The sequence below is a fragment of the Rhinolophus sinicus genome, chromosome 15, assembly GCF_057876585.1.
Source record: "Rhinolophus sinicus isolate RSI-liver-muscle chromosome 15, RSI-T2T, whole genome shotgun sequence".
NCBI classification, from domain to species: Eukaryota; Metazoa; Chordata; class Mammalia; order Chiroptera; family Rhinolophidae; genus Rhinolophus; species Rhinolophus sinicus.
Window position 1 is genome coordinate 96884022 of NC_142515.1, and position 21152 is coordinate 96905173.

Sequence of the window (21152 nt, forward strand, 5' to 3'; positions counted from 1 at the left end):
AAAATAAACCATGCAAACACTACTGGAAAGCCAGATTGACTATACTAATTATATATTTAATTTCAGAATAAGGAATGTTACCAAGATAGAAAGGGACATTACATAATGATAAATAGTTCAAAGGGAAGACATAACAACCCTGAAATTGTATGTCTATAACATGAAGCTTCAAAATATATGAGAGAAAAGAAATAGAACTAAACAGAGGAAAAGAAAAATTCCCAATTATATCTGGAGACTTCAACACTACTCTATAAATAATTAATAGAACAAGTAGACAAAAAGCAGTGAGGGTATAGAACATTGGAACAAAATTATCAATAAACTTGAAATGATTTATGGTGATAGAACACTCAACAAATAATAACAGAATACAAGTTCATATCAAGTGCATACTGTATATAACACATTCTGAGCCATAAAACAGACGTTAACAAATTTGGAAAATTGAAAACATAAATAGTACAATATTAGAACATAATAGAATTATAGTAGAAATGAAATTTATCTCACACTGATAAATTGTGGATGGTTTAAAGATTTAAATGAAAAAAAACATGTACATTAGAAGAATATCCAGGTCAATATTTTAGTGACAGATATTTTTCTTAAGGAACACAAACAAAGAATTCTGAAATCAAAATAGAAAAGATATAGTGTGGAAATATTTGCAATACAATAAATGCCTAAAAGTGAAAATAAATGTTTATGTGACTATATGTATGAAAATGAAATTAGATTGGAAAACCATCTATCAGGCTGCTAACAATTTTTTGCTTTATGTTATATAATGTTTTTGAGCTATTTTATATCCTTTTATTTATATTTTCTCCTTTATTTTAGCTCTCACTTCTTGATGCTTTTAAAATAGCTATAATACAAACATTCCAGGTTGTGTATTACTCAACTGGCACTGGTGTGGAAGTCAGTAGAAATAATGCTAACACTATAAATGACTGAATGCATATAAATATATGAATATAATGTAAATTTTGTCCTGTTTTATTTTTCTGTACAGATTTTTAGTTCACATTACTGTTAAGTGTGCTCTGAACATCCTACGTGATTATAATTTGAAATTGAGTTATTCATTTTCTTGAAAACAGAATGTAATAAAATTGACAATATTTCATGTACCCTGTGAGAATCAACCTACTTGTTATTGATTCCAAAATTGCCAATGTTAATAGTAATTCTCTATTTGGAATAATATAGTTCCTAAAGACTAGAGGCTCCCCCAAAAGTCTGGTGCCTAGCAAATCCATCGGATAATTTCCCAGGACACAATAATGTAACAAAACAATTTTATTATAATATATTCTTTACTTACATCTTTATCTATAATTACAGTTTTAATTTATATATGATTATATTAATTATCTAAATATGAAATATAGTTTCTAGAAAATTATAATATCCAAATATTAAGATATTACCTTAATAATACTAAAGTGTATAATTCAATTGTATTCGAGTTATTGTGTTTACCTAACAAGAGATGTCTCGATAATTAGAAAATAAGCATTGATTTATAGCTTTCATTATTTTACTTGAAATAAGAACATTTATCTTCTAACTTTTCAAATCTTTGTTTTCGAAAGATGAAGTTCCCTGCTATAACTAGAAGGCTCCTAATTGCATTAAGATAGGGCATTGTTTTTAAGCCTTCTGATTCGAAATTCAATCTCCCTCTCAATGTGAGGACAGCATGACATTAAGTGAGCAATATCTTGTGAAGAAATTAGAATGTATTCATTTACCCTGAGGGTGTAAGCAACTATCATTTTCTCTGACTGAGAACATTTGGTGTGTAGGAAAGAAAAAAAAAGACTTCTTAATCTGAGTCAGACAGCTAATCTCAGGATTTTGCATATGATTGTGATAGCCTGATGTTTTCCAAATGGACCAAAAAAAAAAAAAAAATAATGCGCTGTTTCTTTCAAAGGATGCAATCTCTCTCTCTCTCTCTCTCTCTCTCTCTCTCTCTCTCTCTCTCTCTCTCTCTCTCTCTCTCGCAATCACAGCCATATTTAAAAAAGCAACCTGGGTATAGTATTTCTGTTCTGTAAATTTTGGAGATTTAAGTAACAAAATAAAATAAATCAAGGTATACAGATTATAATGGTACAACATATACTTATTGAAAAAGCCTAGAACAAGTATTTTCATGGTATAATGAAAAGAGAATCAGAGGCTAAATAGCTCTATTTTGTTCACCTTCTTATCATGAAACACATTTAAAGTTTTTGCCATCTTAGTTGCTTTTCAATGGTCATTCCTTTGCCAGTGATAGCTCTAAAATATATTCAACCAAAACAAATCCGAGAAGCCTGATTTTTTAATATAAAGAAAATTTAAGTTGTTTAAAAAACATGGCAAACTTTACCCACTTGCTTAATTTCTTAAAAAAGCTATAACATTATTGATCTTTCTTGTCAACTGAAACCATTTAATTATGAAATGTTTACAATATCCAACATTCAGATAAAGAATCAATTCTTCTCTGGTGGTGGCTATACAATTCTTTATGAATGGCTTTAATACAATTTGGTCAATAAAAAACTCAGATTAGTATCCTATTGTGCACTAAAATAAGTACTATGAAAAAAAAGCTATTTTCACCATACCATTTTGGTATTTTTGACAATGTAATAAGATATTTAACTAATGTAAATATATAGCAGTGTTAATTTGATATCCAGTATATGAGGCTAGCAACTTACCCTTTTTATGTTAGGCCACAGTCCACATTTAGGGTCTATTGTCTTATAAAAAGAAGTCGAGTAACTTCCCATTTAAGTTTCAAGTCTTGACACTTGTATTCCAATTCTGCTACTGTCAGAGATTTGCCCTCCTGAAACCTTCATGCCATTCAGCAACCATGGGAAAGCAGCTATAAGCCAGTTTATCGATCTTTAGATAAAAACTTATAACTAGATTTATTAACTTATTTATTAAACAAACTGTTACTGAGTCTCTGTTATGTGCCATGGCCATTTCTAGTAGTTGGGGATTCCACAGTAGAAAAACCTTGGCCTGACAGAGCTTACATTTTATTTGGAAATGAGACAAATTAAACTAGTAAACTTTTTTATACCAGATACTGACATATGCTATAAAGAAAAGAAAAGCGGTATAAAGAGGTAAACGTTCTGTGGTGGGGTCATTTATATGCGGTGGAAGGGAAAGCACCTGAGGCTGGAATCTGAGGAGGAAGCTGAACGAAGTGAGAGAATACAGATACCTGGGTGGGGAGTGTTCTAGGACCCCCTCGATTCACCCCCCTACCCCACTCCCCCATACACAAAGCAAATATGAAGCAAGTTTCTCTACCATGAGGAATTATATTAATCAAAAGATTCAGTAATACCTTCTAGAACCTATAGAGAGAGGTCAGCAGGCAATGATTAAACCACAAAAGTCTTTGTTCTAATAGTTTTAGCAATCTGACTTATGAGTAGGAAAAACATGAAGTTAGAGAACATAAATGCATGCAGTTTAAGGACTGTTAGTAGCTATTAGTTATTATATAATGAGGCTGCACTATCAGACTAGGATAAAGGAAAACAAAGATGTCATGCCTTAATTTGTATTTTTACTCATAAACTACAGAAAAATTAAACAGATAAAAGTTATGCATTACTCAAGATAATAATTTGGACTATTAAAGTATACCAATTAACTGACATATGAAGAGTAGTGAATTTTCAGATGATTTTTTATGAAGTTGACGCTTTAAAAACTACTGTTGTTTTGTATTTCCAAAATTGGTAATTTCACATGTTTCAGCCTACACATTTACGTCCTGGAGTGCTTAACAAGGCACTGGCTCTCCTTTTAGCCAATAATTAGAAAAAGCTGTCCTGGATTATATATGTGCCTTTTTTGCTACATATATTTGCTTGGGAAACAGCATATATCTACTGTGTTGCATGAAATGGAGAAGAGAGCTGAATTTGTCAGATTATTTAAAGATAGAAAGTATTGATAAAGAAGACATGGGCTGGCGTCCCCTCTTTGTCCCCCTCCTGAATGCCAACAAGCTCAGTGCCAGCCCACATTCACCTCTTGAACTCATTCATTAACTTTTCACTCTGTTTTCCTATATAAGGTTAGAACAAAAACATTTAAGCTTTGAATTATTATGTAAGAAACTCTATGTTCTATTAACAGATATTCCAATGACTAGAAAGTAAACCCTGCTATTTTTTGAGAATAAAGTAAGAATCGACCATTTTTATGTAAATTACACTAGTTTCTATGATACAGATACAGATCCATCAAAGGATAAATGTCTACCTCAAAGGCAATATCGTACATATTAAACAAGAGATATTGGCATTTGAAGCATTCTTCTTGGTACAACCAGAAAAAATATACGTGTTTTGGCCTTCCGTTACATATTTGCCACCATTATTACTATTTCAATATTTAAATATAAATACGAAATTTTTCTCTGAATTGTTCCTCAGACCTGTCACTTTATATTAAATTTGAAGTTGGTCGATTAAGCATAAGGAATGTATTCTGAACAATCAAAATGCAGAAGCTCCCCTCTTACTTCCATGATCAACTCCCATCTACTATCACTCTAGTCAAATGAACGTCTAAAGACAAAAGTACAAATTGGTAGAGACCTTTCATTTCCCATGCGCTAAATGGATGATGGAGATAAAAATGGAGATTCCCCAGCATGGAGAACAGGAAATGATAGAACCTGAAAAGAGCCTGACTCATAGGAAACTACAGTCTGGGACAACTTATCCCATCCTCCATAAATACAATCTTGGTAAAAACGTAAAGGTAAGGTAAGGATGAGAGACAGTTCTCCATGTAAACCAGTGTGTTTTAGATTTCTATGCTTGCATAAGACTCAAGGCTAAAATTTTTAAATTAAAGCTATAAACTCTCTACTTGAGTGTGTGTGCATGTGTGTGCATGCAAGTGTGACTGGATATATAAAACATATATTTATTTTTTTCTATCTCCAGCTGGTATTGACAAGCTAGATTAAAAATCTCTTAAGAAAGCTCTACTTTGATTGGCTTAGGAATAAGTGTTGATATAAATTATATATTTCTAAAATTTACAAAAAAATAATGCTTTCAAACGTTTTTTATCAAGAATAACCCAACTGTTTTAAAAAATCAATTCATATAATTTAAATAAAAATAGGCAAAATAGACTACTTTACTATTTATTTAATAAAATAGCTATACATTCAGTTTTCAACATTAAGTATAATACAGGTATACATTTTAATTCTATTTAAGTGTGTTTTCCCTAAATTTATAAAAATATACTGACTGAAGAAGTTCACATTGCATTTATGATATTTGAGATTATAAAAAGTATACATTAGTTTTTAATGAATTAAATCATTAAGATAAACTTTATTTCAACAGTAATTATGTTTTATAATAAGCTGACTCGAAATTTAAAGATAGTTTCTAAATCTTTAGGTAATTTAAAATCTTAAATTTATGCTACATTAATGAATGTGTATTCATTAAATATCTAGATATTTTCTAAAAAAGATAAAACAGTAAAACATGATTTTACATTTGTGTATCTCGGTTCCTCTAATTTTCATAGTTCAAACTAATTTTATAGTTTGTAGTTTAAGTTGTATATATTTGGTTTTATTAATAAACATGTTTATTTTTGCCATATTAAAAAGTTTTAAAAAACTATATGGCTATAAGTATAAAAATGTATAAAATGCATGAATTACGATAATCTACAAAATGAAATGCATAATAGTTTAAAATTATCTATCTTATAATTTTCAATATAAAATAAAAACTACTAAATTTAAAAATTATAATTTCTCTCTCTATATAGGACTCTACTAGGAGATATAATTACATTAGGCAGGCAACCTGGATTACAAGGCATGTAAAATATGCTTTTGTTAGAAAATATAATTTTATTTTAAAATAAAATGACTAATTGTTCCAAAAATATGACAAAACCTATATAAATCCAAAAAATATATTAAAAGGTTTCCCCCCAAAATTAATATTATATCATAGTCAATGTTGGCTAATATTTAAAGGGTTTTTTCAGATAAGATATGTTCTAAAATTAGTACCAAATATCATACTGACGCAAAACTAAAATTTGATTTTGTCTCTGTTAAAATGACAACATTTTCTTGGAGTATTGGTCTACTTTTAATAACAGATTGTTTTCTTCTGGGTAATGTTTTTCTTTATCTTCTGTGTAATCTGTTTAAATAACAAACATTCTGTGTCTTATCAGAGTATTTCCCTGTGCTTTATGTTGACTTCATTATATCTTAATTGAAAAAAGCACAGTCTGCTCATTGTCATAATGAAAACTCAAAACCCAACTATGAATGTTTATTTATAGGAAAGTCACCTAAGTCTAAGTAATCAAGAAAGATTGACAATAAAATGTCAGCAAGTATATCAGGCGAATGTAACAAAAATGAATGTAGTAATGGTACTCTCCCTACCAGGTAAGGTGAAATCTGTGCTAAAAAGCACTAAGTAACATATAGTGGTATAAGATAAAGCAATGAGCATAATTTATTAATGCATACAACAGAAATAAACCCATATTCTAAAAAATAGGTCAGCAACACATATAGCAAAAATTAATAACAATACTAGAAGGTGCTGATTAAATACCATGGAATTCATCAATATACTTTTCTCAGAATTAACCATATAATTTGACATAACATACGGTGCTTTATTTGTTTCCTTTGGTGCTATGGACTCATGTCCCCGACAGTTCATAGGATGAAGCCCTGTCCACCTCCACCACCTCTATCCAAAGTGGTGGCATTAGGAGATGGGGCCTTTTGGAGGTAATCAGGTTATAAGAAGAGACAATAGAGAGATCTTTTTCTGTGTCTGCCATGTGAAAAGATGGCTGTCTACAAGACAGGAAGAAGGTCCTCACTAACATCCTAATCTGACAGCACCTTGATCTAGGACATCACAGCCTACAGAATTTGAGAAATACATGTCTAGTGTTTAAGACACCTAGTCTATGTATTTTATTACAGTAGCCTGAGCTAAGTCACTTTTTTTTCATGTTGCTGTGCATAAGTTCCTTCCACTGATATTTTATGTTCAAATTCACCACTAATAAATTGAAACAAGTTGGATTTATAATGACATATAATAATAGCATGCTCACAAGATTGGAAAAGTTAAAAATAATGGGAATATTTTTTTGCTGGCAGGGATGAAGGCTAACTTTAGCTCTCATGCTTTCCTATTAGAACTTAGAAATGCCCTAAGCTTTTTGCAAAGCAGTCTTACAACCTTTGTTATCATTTATCATTTGAAATGCATGCCCATTTTGACCCATTACTTCCAATACTTTCTTTCTCATAGATATATAAGCATACCAATTGACTGCAGAATTGACTGCCATGGAGAACATAATAAGTAATCATTCCTACGGGGATAATTGATTTAGATTAAATTATGATATATGCACACAATGTAGCATTTTGATTGCTTCTTTGCTTCTTCTATTTATTCATTGTACTCATTTTTATTTAGTGAATACTATATATCAAATTATTCTATGTTCTGATGATACAGTGGTAAATAAAAATCTCTGTCTTCAGTTATTTCATAGTAGTCTAATGGGGAGACAGTGAGAAAGAGAGCGAGAGCAAAACATAAATGAATTAAACACATAGATTATCACTATGATAGATAGTGACAAAAGGTGTGAAGAAAAAATAAGAATAGAAAGGAGGTGGGGAGGATACTTTGGAGGGTTACTTCACAAATTCAATATAACAGAGCGAGGAGAGGGCTGGCTCACTTAGAGAGTGTACAGATCTGAGGAGCTGAGGGAGTCAGACATTTCTCTTCTAGGGATTTGTCATATCTGTTTGGATAGATAACTTTATTTTGGAAATGTACCCCTCGTTGCCTCTGACCCCTTCAAGCAGTATAAATAATTCTGTACCTACTTTCTTATTTACTCTCCAAAAACATTCAATTCCCCAGGAACTTGTTGTAATTAACTCACTATATCAAGACTGTCTAGTTTCTTGATAGCAACAGAAATAATAATTATGAATGTGTACAATTAACCAGGCATTGTGCTGAGTGTTGTATAAGCTCTCCTTTTATCCATCTCCAAATATGAGAAGGATTATTAGTCTGAACTCAAGTTCAAAGGAGAAATTTGAGAACAAGCAATAAAAATATTCAAGTACGACAGGACAGGTATAGACATGAATTTAAAACAAAATCAATATGTCGAAGTCTGGAACACAACTTTTATTCCACCCTAGATATGTTTGTTTAATGAATAAAAGAGCAAATAGACTTTATTGTTTCTGCTACGTAAGATAAGACATCTTACTCACTCTCAAAGCCATCAAGAAATTTAACACCTGCCAAAAGTTTAATCAATACGTTCCAAAGACAAACCCGGGAAACATTCCTTCAAGGGAGGGAAAATACTATACTTTCTGAATTTCACAAGACAAAAGATATGTACATAGTTATCACACATACGAAGATAATGATCATGTCTATCGGTGAGAGCTTAATTAAGAATTATTATATTTTTAAAGAATATAAGTAAGATTCATAAACACAAAAGGTTGAAACTGTAGCAAATTCTTTGATAAGAAGAAAACAAATAAGGCACATTAGGAAATACAGATTATGGACGACTGCACCATTTTATGAATGATTTTGTTCGAAACTGGTATGTAAGGATTGCAAGTGAGAGTGTATGGGTCATGTCATAATGAGCAAAGAAGGGCACTTGGGAGTTTGTCAGTGATAAGATGCTGCTCATGATTCCTGCCCTACCTTCTCTTCTATTTTAGGGCAAATGCTTTTATGTTTGAAAACTCCCTAAAATTAAGCTCATGTTTCAGTCTTTCTTTTACATGCATTAAATATGTAATAAATGTTTTCACGTGAATGGAAACATATAAAATGAAAAGTTCATAAAATTAGTCATAACAATGACCCCATTTTAATTTCAATTTCCTATTTCAGAAGAATTAAAAAAAAATTTAGGGGGCTTATACAAATGATAAAAGACTCATACAAGATTCATATGGCTCCTATTATGTCTTCTTTCTTTTATGAATGTGATTTGCTATGTATCATTAAAAATATCCTTTTAGTCTAATGTCACAATTGGGTCAAATTAGAAATGTCTGCAAAGCAATCATGAAAAGGCTAATCTGGGTGACAGAGGGGGTACTAATTGTGTTCTCTAGAAATCTAAGTACTCCAAAATTCTTACCTTTATTTCTTGTGTTCTATTTTTTACCATTTCTATCAAAACACTGAAAAAAATATTATTACTCTTTCAATTCAACTGGAAACTAAATGCTGTCTCTGAGGGATATTCCTTTATCTACCAATGGGGGTTATTACAAATGCTTTATTTCCTTGGAAAATATTATGGGTATGCTTGGGCATAATGACTATGTTCTGATCTTCGTTCAGCATCTAAGTGAAGGATAAATGTTGAAATATGTGGTTTGATCTAAGTGATTCATCGGAAATAAAATCCCACATCAAATACAATGACACCAATCAAATTTAGAAATCTTACTGCTTCTCTCAGGCCTCAGTAATGTTTTTGTCTTCTTGTTTTGACTTCCACTTTCATGAAGGGCCTTGAACCAATCCCGCAGTCTGTTTGCCACCTCTCTGAACTCCAGGTCACTACATGCTAAAAACAAAGAAAAATGACACCAATCTTGAATAATAACTTAGCATAAGGTCAATGCTACTTCTCAAATTACTCCAATAACTGAAAGATGACAAGGACTAAAAGAAACAAATGTGATACAATTACTAATTGTGTTTCAGCTTTTCAAAAACAAAAAAAATAAATATGTGTTTCAAACACAACAAGATGTGATATAACACTTTATTTAATAAAGGAATATTATTATAGAATTCTACTTCCACTCCTCACTAGAATATAACAGGGATTGAGGTTCTCATCGTTAACATTAAATAAATTGAGTCAAATACTTAAGTGCTGAACACTGTGTCACAGTAAGGTGGTGGATCATCTGGGAAAACAATGGGTTGAATATCCAAAATGAATACTTACATATTTTTATTAGCCATACTTATTATAATGTTACAATTGATAAATCTGCATCAGCATATTCTCTCTCTACACACACACACACACACATATATAAATTATCAACTTTAAATATATGCTGTTTATATTTGGCTCCATCTTACATTTACTTTTTAAGCACAGAAAAGGAGGAGCTATCTCATTTGACATTAGGAGAAATAGTACAATATTTAAAAAAAAATGGCATCACGTACTTTTATAAAAATAAGGTGTTAGAAAACTTTCACATATGAAACTTAAAATAATTCCTCTGTATTGTATTGTTATTTATCAATAATTATAGCTTTAAAATAGCCCATATAATAAAGAGTTGCAGAGTATACATTACACATAATTTCTAATTAAATATATTGGGGTGACATTGGTTAGTAAAATTATGTTTTAAGTGAACAATTCTATAATACATTATTTATATATTTCATTGCATTCTCACCACCCATATGTGTGTATGTATGTATGAGACTAATGGTAGAATATGGTATTTCAAATTCAGTAATTTGTCATCATATTAGTTTGAAAAACTAAGAAATACTTACGTACATTATTTAGAGGATATTGTTACCGTAGGCTTAACTCCTCTGCAAGGAGCAAATGTGCAATTTCCTGGACTGACAAGTGCTCTTTAATAGTACTCTGCTAATACATTTTCTTAAAAATAGTACTTTACACAATGATATTATCATTACATTATAGTTGATATATACTATACACATTTTAACAATAGGTGTTATATCTAACCTAACATGTATAACATAACATAACATAACATAACATAACATAACATAACATAACATAACATAACATAACATAACATAACATAACATAGTATAATATAATACCATTTCCTAGTATTAAAAGGATAACCTTCCAGATTAATAGGACCCTCCCAGTAACTACTAAGGTGATCGACTCATACTAGTAAATTATTTTGACATTTCAGAACACTGGAGGCAAAAAAAAAAAAAAAAAAAAGGCAACAAAAAAGAAAAAACCTGCGAGCTGCCATGTGGGGGAGTAATAAAAATTGTCCCATACAAAAAATAATGAATCAGAATGTCTTCATATTTCTTTTTCTTTTTTTTTTTTAAAGTTTTCAGTGTTTATTTAATTACATGCCTGCAGTTTGTTGTTGTGTGTTTTTTTAATTAAAGTTTATTGGGGTGGCAATTGTTAGTAAAGTTACATAGATTTCAGGTGTACAATTCTATATTACATTATCTATAAAACACATTGTGTGTTCACCACTCAGTCTGTTCTCCTTCCATCACCATATATTTGATCTCACTTAACCTCACCTACCACCCACTCCCCGCTTACCCTCTGGTAACCACTAAACTATTGTCTGAGTCTATGAGTTTTTATTCTTTATTTGCTTGTCCTGTTCCTTTGTTGTTTTCAGTTTTATATCCCACATATCAGTGAAATCAAACATTCAAAGAGTATCTAATACCTGTCCTACTCAAACTCTTCCAAAAAACTGAAGAAGAGACAATACTTCCTAACTCATTTTATGAGGCCAACATTACCTTGATATCAAAACCTGGCAAGGACAACACTAAAAAAGAAAATTACAGACCAATATCTCTGATGAATATAGAAGCAAAAATCCTAAACATAGTATCAGCAAATCAAATATAACAATGCATTAAAAAGATTATACATGAACGACCAAGTAGGGTTCATTTCAGGGGCGTAAGGATGGTACCACATTGATCACATAGATCAATGTGGTACACCACAGAAACAAAATAAAGGACAAAAATTATATGATTATATCAATTGTTGCAGAAAAAGCGTTTGACAAGATACAGCATCCATTTATGATTAAAACACTTAATAAAATAGGTATAGAAGGAAAATATCTGAACATAATAAAGGCCCTATATGACAAACCCTCAGCTAATATCATAATTAACAGTGAAAAACTAAAGCCCTGCACTCTACATTCAGCAACAAGATAGCGCTGTCCCCTCCCACCACTGCTTTTCAACCTAGTATTGGAAGCAATACTTATTACTGCCAGAGCAATAAGCAGGAGTAAGAAATAAAAAGGCATCTGCATTGGGAATGAAGAAGTTAAATTGTCACTTTTTGTAGACGACATGATGCTGTATACAGATAACCCAAGATTCCACCAAAAGGCTATCAGACTTTTTAATAGCAACATTGATAGGAAGAAAGTAATTAAAAATTGCTTTGTATTTTAAACTGAGAATCTTATATCCAGAAAAAAATCATGTGGGAAAGCAAGCTAAAAAGATTTTTAAATATACAAGATCCAAAAAACTAACCTCTTCAGGAAGCCACTGGAGGATGTGATTCACCAGAGAGAACCAAGAAAGAGCATGGCTGAGGCACAGAAAATAAAGGTTTAAGAGAGAAGGAAAAGAAATTTCTAAGAAGATGGTAAAGAGGAATCTTAGAATACCATCTTGTGTGTCAAGTGGAGAAGCAGATAACAGTAGGTTAAAAAAATACTTGGTCAAGGACAGGGCAATGTACAGAATTCACTGTAAAACAATGAACTATAGTGAAAGTCAAAGAAAACAAAACTTTTACTGATAAGATCCACAATGGCTGAGATTGAGTGATAAGGCAAAAAAATAGTATGCTCTATATGAATATTTACACTTTCACCTGGTATCTCTGTATACTCAATATCTAGGCAAAAGAGTCTTCTGATCAGTAAATTGCTGTGCAGAAGAAAACAAAATCTCACTTGAAAAAGAGGAATTCTTCTACACATTTATATATGCATTTTGTATCTCTTGAAGAATATATATATATTCTGATAACACTAATTATCTCCAGTTAGGGGAACTGGATGAATGAAGCAAAGTGGTGTGAAGGAGTTTTATTTTAACAATTATGTCGTTTTTTTTCTTTTGGATTTTGTGCCATATACCTGTATTAATATTCAAAAATACATTTAAATTTAAAATGTCTTTAAAAAAACATTACACTGCATCTAACCCTTGATGAAGAAATTTTGTTTCTTCAAAATTATCATACAGGTATATACTACCCATATACAAACTCATTTAAATTGTGCAATACTATTTATTTAGCACTTTTATAAAACAGCAAGTGTGTTAACAATAACAGTCCATCAGCAATGGCCTGGCAAGATTAATCAGGTACAGGCATCCATGAAGCTCTATGAGTCACAGTTAAGAAGCTCATTGTGTACTGATATGGAGCTAGACCCACAATATAGCTTTTTGCTTAAAAAAAAAAAAAACAACGAGCAGAAAAGTGTTTAGTATACATCCAGATGTATAAAAAGGGAGGAAAAATGTGTTGGTTTATATATGCTTAAAATATCTCTGGAAATACACATTGGAGAGATTGAAAGATTGTCACCTCTGCAATGGAAATTGGGTAGGGAGAATAAGGGTTGGAGGGATACTTCAATATGTGTACAGTTATACTTTTAAAAATTAAAGCATGTTAATATATTTCCTATTTTAAACAAATTAATATTTAAAAATAAATTTTGGTTCTCTGTTTCCTATATCCTTCTTATGTTTTTCCCCCTAAAACATACCCAGCACAAAGCAAAGTATTATGCAATAAAATATCTGCTCAAAAAATTATAAAAAGTTTGTTGAACAAATTGGCACAACTTTTGTCTTGAGTTAGTAAATTTTAGTGATACAGTGCTTGTTATGTATATCTAATAAAATACTTGTGAAGTTATATGATATTTTTAGATTAAGTAATTTATATTTAAATAGCATTTAAAAATTTACCCAAATATGAGACATTATATGCCTTTATTATGTGCCACACATATCTTAGCTTCAGTTTTGATATAAGGTTATTCATGTACTGAATGGAATACATTAGGAATTAAGAATGCTGCCATAATACTGATAATAAAATAGCAGCTAACACTGCATACTAATTTTTATAATTTCTTTAGACAACATTATTTTAACCCTTATAAAAACTTTATAAAATCTATGCTAGTATTGCTAATATTCCTAACCCTTCCCTAAGGGTTAGGAAAATGATGCATTAAGAGCTACAGAATTGCTGCTGTGGAAAACAGTATGGAGGTTGCTCAAAAAATTAAGAATAGAATTACCATATGACCCAGAAATCCCTCTCCTGGGCATCTACCCCCCAAAAATCTGAAAACTTTTACCCATAAAGATATATGTACTCCGATGTTCACTGCAGCATTATTTATGGTGGCCAAGACATGGAAACAACCAAGTGTCCTTCTGTAGATGATTGGATAAAGAAGATGTGGTATATATACGCAAAGGAATACTATTCTGCCGTGAGAAAAAAAGATGAAATACTGCCATTTATGGCAACATGGATAGATCCTGAGATTATTATGCTAAGTGAAATAAGTCAGACAGAAAAAGTTGAGAACCATATGACTTCACTGACATGAGGGTTATAAAACTGAAAGCAACAAAGAAACAAGTCAAATAAAGAAACAAAATTTCATAGACACAGACAACAGCTTAGTGGTTACCAGAGTTACCCTGGTAAAGAGGGTCAAATATACGGTGATGGAAGGAGAACTGACTATGGTTGGTGAGCACACATGTGATATATAAATGATGTAGTATAGAACTGTACACTTGAAACCTATGTAATTTTATGAACCATTGTCACCACAATAAATTTAATTAAAAAAAAAAGAAAAAAGAGCTATAGAACTTGCCACTTGACAAGTGGCAAAGCCAAATTCTAAATCCAAAAAGATAGAATACAGAGTCCAAGATCTTAATCTTTATAGCAAGCCACCTCAGCAGCCCTAACAGCAACAAAGTAATATGCTGCCGCTTAGAACAAACAAGTCAGGCATTGCTTCACTCAAAGCTTATACATTTCCATTTCAGTAAGTTATTACTATAGTGATATGAAATGATCGTCATTGCAGAGATGTATGATTTTAGCAAAACACATTTTTAGGAGACAATAACACAAAAACAATATAAATATATCTTCTTGACTTTAAAAGAACCGTGTATGTTCAAGCCCAATTTTTAAGCTGCAGTAGATGCTGCTATACATTCCAAAGCAGTAACAAGGGCCCATGATGGAAACTACTTAATAAGAGTCACCTTTCCTTGTTTTTCTTTTCTCTTTTTTGTAAGAGAGGTTAAAATGGTGTCATTTGTTTGTTTATAAATTATGAGTCAAAATTTTCTTGTCACACACACAAAATAAAATACCTAGCTTATACAATATTGAAATGTAGCATTATTTATGGGATGACATTTCTATTTCACTTGCTACCAAATGCTTTGTTACAGATATGTTCCAACTGCAATATGACCCGTCAGATCTCACCCTCTCAAGTGGCTGAGAGTCATCAGTGATTTACTACTGTTCTTTTCTAGATGAAGTCAATTAATGTCTATTCTTCATACTTTCCAACAGTTCTATTACATGGCTATTTTTTCTAGAAATAATATCTTGCATTTAAGTGGAATGAAATGCTATTAATGAGGTTTCACATTTGATTTTAATATCAAGGCTGAAGATTAGGCAAAAGAGTATTATCTTCTTTTACAGCTATGAAAACTAGGACACTGAATTTAAATGACTGCCCTAAATTTTATGGCTAGTAGTGAACTAGAACAGGACTTGTTACTTTTTTATCTAATTGCACCGGTAATTAGGAATAAATAACAGAATAATAAATCATAACAATTTAACAAATATGATTTTACATTAAATTTGAAGAAAAGACAAGTTTCAAGCCAAGGTTCTTCAACTGTGTCAAATTATTAATTAGAGCATGGTGTTAATGTAAAGTAAATGAAGAAAAGGGAACAGGTCTTGGAAATTTAAAAAGTTACATGTGTAGTTATATTTGTGTACACACAAACACACATACTCACATATTTGATAAGACAAAACATACAATAGAATCGGTGTGGATAATGCCAGAGAAATTTCTAGAATCTAATACAAAAACAATAGAAGGAGACTAGAGTGGAAGAACATAAAAGAAAGGATAGGGACATGGAGGATCAGTCTAAGAAGTCCAATATCTGACTTACAGAAGTTAGTAAGAGAGAAAGAAGAATTTAAAATGAACAAAATTATTTTAAAATACAGAAAATAATTCTTGTAACAGCAAAAGAGAAAAGTTTTCAGAAACAGAAAACACTGAGATCTTAGTTGAATGAATTAAACATAAAGATATACACACACTGAAGCATATTTTAAATTTTCAAATATAAAATATACAAAGATTATAAGAGCTTTCAGGAAGAAGATAAAAATAAACAAACAAACAATCAAACTAATAAATAAATAAATAAATAAATAAATAAATAAATAAATAAATAAATAAATAAAGGATCACTACCAAAGGCAAAGAGTCAGCTTGGTCTCTCAATAATTATTATCAATAATGGATTAGAGAAGAATATGAAGCAAGCATTCAAAATAATAAGGAAAATTAATTTTAATCTAGTGACCCATATCTATTCAGTTATCAATCAAATAGGGCAGAATAAAGTCATTTTTAGGTTTGTGAGAAAGACTTTTCCATTCCTTGCCTCAATGAGAATGAGCTGCAACAAAATGAGAGGGGAAATAAAAAGCAAACAACAGACACAAACACACACACACAAAGACATGAAATTTACTAAAGAGAAACTCCACTCAAGAAAACCTGAGAAGCACAGTACTAAAACTACCTGTGTAGTGCATCTGAAGATGGAGCAAGCGCATGGACAGCTCAGGGAGTGACAAATCTGAATGGTGGGGACAGTGTGATTTAATAGAATAGTCTCTGATTGACAACGTGTAAAAACTTAACATAGTCAGGTGGGATATGAAATGGTAGATGCATTTAAAAATGATGCTAGCAATACTCTTCAATGAGACAGCAAGAAATGCATGTGTACAGATATAAGTATAGCATAAATTCTCACTCTTCAGTAAACAATATTTACATCATCATGATGTTGTAAACGTTCTTGATCTACAAATTGACTCACTTTATATAAAGAATTCACAGAAGACTTAGCAATGGTTATAGAATACAAATTAAGTGCTACGTATTAATTTTGGCAATGAATGGTCCAACTATAGTCACTAGATATAGGGAAGTGGGAATAAAGACATGTAGAGTGAAACATGGCCATGCTAATGTTCTCATTTGACCAAAAGAGGAAGCAAGAGATGTCTACAGAACTGGAAACAGATGGCTGTTTTTTCAATTTTGTTTTTTTGGTACAGTTTTTGCATTTTAAATTGTAATCAGTAAAAAAGAACTAAGAACAGCCATACAATTATACTGGACAGTGGTAGGGAAGTGAAATATATTTTCATTTATCGAAGGAAAATAATAGAAAGGTAATCTTGGAGGTTGATAAATAGATATTTATAAACGAGCTCATCACCAGAAGTGAAAAATCAGTAAGGCTTAAAAATGATCAGCTCTGTGACCTAGTGCTAGGGATGAGGAGACCTGGGGCAGGAGGCTGATTGTTGATTGTCATTGTATTTTTTTATAACTTTTGACTTTTTAACCTCTCTATTGAAAATCTGTTGTAGAGGGTCACTCCCTACCTTGCACTATCTCTCTCCATTGAAACTTCTGGACAATACTAAATGTGCATTGTGGGGATAAGAGCTGAGGGAGGACAATTGACATTTATTGATCATATTCATTAAATCAAGCATTGAGGTATTAGCTTCCTTTATAACACTTATCAGTGTAGAGAATTTGTTACCTCATTTCAAATCAGAGTTATTTGGTGGCAAATCTGGTACTCCCAATTTAGAACAATTTCTATTATGCTAAACTTGCATCTTTTCCCTACTATGAAATAATGTAAGATATCAGTGGCAGGTCTACAAAAGGATACTGTGTATTCACATTCTTGACACTGCGATGAGAGGATCATATGGAGTAAGAATTGATGGAGAGATTTGGGGAACATTAGAGTGCCTGCTAGAAGTCCAAGACATTGTAGTTTCAGAGGCCCCAACCTGAAGCATACATTAAAAATAATATTTTAGGTATCACATCTTTGAAGATATTTTTATAGTTTTGAAAGCTAATTTTCTTTAGCCAGCAATGAACTCCTTTAATTTAAAATTGGCAATGATTTATCTGAAAGCATTGGGCAAAGTAGGTATTCTTGCCAAATCAGAAACTTTAAACCACATACTTCCTGAAATTTAATTGTTATACACATAAATTTTTAAAATTAATGAAGTTGACATATTTTATAACTATTAAATTTAGCACTTACTAGTTTTAGTTATTCACCTCTCTTTTCATTTTGTATTTTAGGGACGATAAATATTTCCTCAAGTCTCAAACACTTTTACAGACTCTTATATCTTACCCAAATTTGTTGAAATGCTCCTGATATGCTTATACTGTAATAAACTTAAATGTAATTATTAGAATTATCATTTATTAAAGAAAGAATGTATATCTATGAGTTGTTCATTGAAACATTGATCTGTAATAAGAAGCTCAGACTTAAATATATGTTACAGGCAGAGAGGATGCTTTGGGAAGGTTTAAATTGGTGACGGTGTCCACACTAATTGTGCACCAACTTTGAAAGAACATTATACGTTCTGCTCCAACATGTAGTAGGTTTAGCAAACTGGTTACTATCTATAGGCTTGATTCAGAAGTTTTTAAACAACATTTCTCAAATCATCATCCATTCTTGCTAAATGTTAGAAAGTAACTGTATAATGTACTCAAACGTATTTGGGTGTGTTTACCTCAGAGCTTTTGGTAAAAAAGAGACTTTTAGAAGTCTCTGTTTTCTATGAAGTGAAGAAATGAAACATCACCACACCTCAGTCCTGGTAAATAAAATATTTGCCACTACCCCTTCTAATAATTTAAAGCATAGAGATTCTGACAGTCTCCTTGATGGCACTAGATTGAAGCGTGAATGTGATACAATGAAAATCCTGCAGAAAACAACTACTCTAAAGGTAAAAGGGCTCACGTTTGCCTTGATAAAAATAGTTTCTTTCAAGATCAAGTCTATTACGTAAAGTCCAAGCAACTTGTCACTCCAAATCAACTACTGCACACACATTACACAGGCCACGATATTCCAGAGACATAAAAACAACGCAAGAGAAAAGGCTCCCAAGAGCAGTGCTTAGTTTAGGTTAAAGAGAAGTAGGGAGAGTTTTCTTCTTATTGCACTTAACTCTTAATTATTTAGATATGGAAAACCATCTGTTTTTGAATCATCCCTATTCCTTATATCTCGCTGTGCCAAAACATTAAAGAGGTGATTAGTAAATATCTGATGAATAAATGGCACAGATCACCACATTTCTGAATGACTTTACCATAAAACTTCATGTAAAAAGCTTTATTTGATATCTCTTTTTCAATCCACTGTCAAAGTTGGCTTCTAATATGCAAATAACAATATAAAATTGCATAATCTTTCAACTTTTTTGTGTGTGTCTAACTTTTAGCTTACCATGCTTTCTAAGAATCTATCTTCTCTTTCTAGGCTCCAATTGTTCATATTGATTGTTTCATGCTATAATTTGAAAAATCATTTATGAACAATTAGTAGTTAGAGAATTTAAACTCTAGTTCACATTACATGCTATTTACTTCTTTCTTATAAAGATATTTTTACAATAGTATTAAAAATCCATTTTTTTTCTGATTACCAAGGTAAGAGAACCATTCTGTAAATATATGCATTTTATAATGTATATTATCAAGAATAACATAAAGCAATATATTTAACACTACTACTAACGGGTAACCACAGTTAAAATATTTTACTTTGCGTATCTGCTATTAGATTTTTACATAGCTTAGAACATGTCAAACAATTTTTAATATTATTCCTTGGTATTACATTATAAAATAATAGTTTTCTCAGGTTGTTAAAATATCCGACAATAAAGTGTATGGTAGAAGCAAAACTTATACCATTATATCAATATATAACTTGTTAAAATTCCCTCAATGAATACTGCATGTAAAGAATGTATTTTCAATTTGCGTGCGTATAAGAACTAAGGGAAACCTTTCTTCAAGAAATCATTGATATCTCTCCTTATTTCCTTTAGAAATTATAGAAATGGAGTTACTGGGTCACAGAATATAAAAATTTAAAGGCTCTTGGTACATAAAGACAACTTGTTTCTGTAAAACACAAACTTTTAACATTACAAAATATTTTAAACATATTTAAAATATGCATTGTTTTGTATATAATTTATTTATATTTTGATTGTTGAGAAGTTCAGTATAGTAGTGATTTAATCAAACTTAATAAAGGTTAAAAAAAGTTCTCCAGTACAAAAATGGCATGAATTACATATTTATTTAGGACAATCTAGTGTAAAATGCATACAGTATGTGTAGTCCACAGAATAACCACCATCAGACAGTGAAAAAAGATCCCTGAATGCTTCCCAGGAGTATGTTCATGAGGCTTCAAAGTAAATGGCAGTTTCTACGTTCTTTTCAGTTGTGAATGAGGTTTTTAACATGGAACCTAGTCAGAAAGTTATTCCCAAGACAGAATGCAAAAATATTTCCAACACTGCCTAGAGGGAGATAAATGAAATACAAAGAACACATACATTAGAGAAAATATAAACTAGAAAAAACAAGAACATTTCCTGGCTAATAAGTAAAAAATGCTGGATATTTTCCAGGTCTTTTAGAGAGTATCTTCTTCTCTAAGAATCAGTAGTTCAAGGCTATATGAGACAATTTGTAAGCAGAGACTGAAAGTTAGAGAAAGTTAGAGAAAGATAGAAGGGACAAGAACATCCTGGACTCAGAAAAAGACCAGGCTATCTTTGACATTTTGAAAAAAAAAAAAAAAAAAAAAAAAAGGACGATGCGTGATCAAAGACACTCTTTTAGAAGCTTTGCCTGGTAAATGAAGAGGAACTGGAAATCCAGAGCAGAACATATACGTGAATTCAATTCACGTACTCACACACAATTGCCTGACTACAGGTAACTGTCATTCCAGAGAAAAGCTGAGCAATTTTATACTATGTCTTTCTTGAAA

The 21152-nt window shown here is 31.3% G+C and overlaps 1 protein-coding gene across 4 annotated transcripts in view; it reads right to left on the reverse strand.

Annotated features, from left to right (window-relative positions):
* SPOCK3 (SPARC (osteonectin), cwcv and kazal like domains proteoglycan 3) overlaps positions 1-21152 on the reverse strand; it is a 335285-nt gene that overhangs the window by 20942 nt on the left and 293191 nt on the right. For all 4 annotated transcript variants that reach the window (XM_074338292.2, XM_074338291.2, XM_019731467.3 and 1 more), the window contains one exon: positions 9583-9702. In XM_074338292.2, coding sequence (XP_074194393.1) covers positions 9583-9702 — 120 coding nt within the window. The remainder of the gene's footprint in view (positions 1-9582; positions 9703-21152) is intronic.